The 1,688-nt window shown below is 50.5% G+C and overlaps 1 protein-coding gene across 1 annotated transcript in view; it reads left to right on the top strand.

Moving 5' to 3' along the window:
* Positions 1–240: 240 nt before the first annotated feature.
* Positions 241–1,688, top strand: part of ZNF367 (zinc finger protein 367) — a 6,505-nt gene continuing 5,057 nt past the window's right edge. The window contains exons 1-2 of the mRNA XM_010568744.1: positions 241–349; positions 1,098–1,261. Of these exons, the coding sequence (XP_010567046.1) occupies positions 241–349; positions 1,098–1,261 (273 nt within the window). The remainder of the gene's footprint in view (positions 350–1,097; positions 1,262–1,688) is intronic.

Here is a 1,688-nt window from a genome sequence, read left to right as displayed (position 1 = left end):
ATACAACGGCCTTGCTATTTCTTTACCCAATTATTTGCTAACAGGTGGTAGATAAAAGTTCTGTATGTTGCAAAAGGTAGGAGAAATTGCTTTTGGATGGCCCTGCAGTTTCTGAAGAAGATTAGGACTTTAGCCCTCTCCGATAACTTAGCTTAGAAGTATCCATGTGGATTACGTCAAACTATAAGCCTAGATAACAGAAGCACTAACGAGCACTCTTTAGGATAAGGTGTATCAAACATGCAAAAGATTGCGCTGCGCAGAATCATCCAAGAAGGGTCAAGCAGCGGACAAGTGAGGAAGACTCCTGAAGACCGCCAGAGGACTCCTGAAGACACCAGAGACCTCGGTACACCTGCACGAAGGACATTTAGATATGGTAACAAGTTCCTGGAAAACTAACGAATATGTAAAACTTTTCTCGGAAATCTGATGAATATGTATCCAGACCCTGCATATAAACTATGCCATTAGCCTGACCAGGTGCACACAATAGGAGGAGAAATCCCTTGTGTTCCCAGCGCTGCAATAAAGGATACCTGCTTAATGGTCTTCTGACTATTGAGTCCTGATTTCAGCTTTTCATGGCATCAGCAGTGATGGTTGCTAACGCTCTTACAAGGCAGCAGTCTATAGCATACAAACTGCAGTGAACAAAGCAGAATGGGGAAAAAAAACCTCACTGTTTTTACAGCTTCATGGCTTCTCTGTGCTCTTGGTATTTGTCTCAAAACGTAGCTATTAATGCAAGAAGTGTGAGTTACTTATTTTGCAACCTACAACTAGTCGGTAAAATTCACCGTGATGGTAAGACAGCGAGGCAAAAGTAGGATGTTAATGTAACGCTACTAGTTAGCTTCGGCATAAACGGCCCGCACCTAGTGCCAAGGAATGTGCTCCGGCTTTAGAACAGTGAGATCTAGTGCTTAAAAACGCAGCAAACCAGCATAAAATAAATGAAGTACTGCTGGATCAGATAGAACTAAAGCCTTTTTAGTTTCAAGTAGCCCGATTTCCAAGGGATTTGGTAAACAAGGCGCAGTGGTTACTTGAAGATTTACAAACTGAACACGTAACCTGTTTCGTGGCCTTATCAGCTAAAGCCAGATCAGTGTGTGTCACGGTGTTGCCAAACCATTCCTCGCCACCACCAAACCTTTCGCAGATCAGCCACACGCTCGCACAGACGAGCCGAGGCTCCCCGCGGCCGCGGGAGCTTCGTGCCCGCGCGGACCTGCGGGCTCCCGGCCTGCGGCAGCCTGTGCCCACGGGCTGCAGGACTAGACCGGGTCTCGGGTTCAGAGGATGTTCAAAGGCTAGAAATCCACATTTTCAGACGCCGTTCTAGCGACCGCAGTATAAATACCTGAACGACTACATTAGGCTGGGGGGGGGGAAGCCCGGCCCTCAAACAGTAATAGACTAAAATCTGAAGCTTGCACAGACTTTGAACGCCACGTGCCTGAAAATCCTCCCGGAATTCCCCACTCGCGGCCCGGGGCAGCCCCCGCAGCCACTGGCACATCCCCTACCCGCTCCTTACGCTCCCGGGGCCGGTGCCTGTTGCTCTACAGCAAGGCGGCGGCGGCACCGGTGGGGCCGCCCGGAACGCCCCGCGGGCTTGCAGGATCCCCGCCAGGCCGGGCTGCCGGTGCCTAGCCGCCGGCTGACCGCAGGGGGCCGCTGCT

Source organism: Haliaeetus leucocephalus, unplaced genomic scaffold (genome assembly GCF_000737465.1).
Source record: "Haliaeetus leucocephalus isolate CR32 unplaced genomic scaffold, Haliaeetus_leucocephalus-4.0 Scaffold251, whole genome shotgun sequence".
Taxonomy (NCBI): Eukaryota; Metazoa; Chordata; class Aves; order Accipitriformes; family Accipitridae; genus Haliaeetus; species Haliaeetus leucocephalus.
The sequence above is the reverse complement of the archived record's forward strand: the minus strand, read 5'-3'. Positions and strand labels throughout refer to the sequence as shown.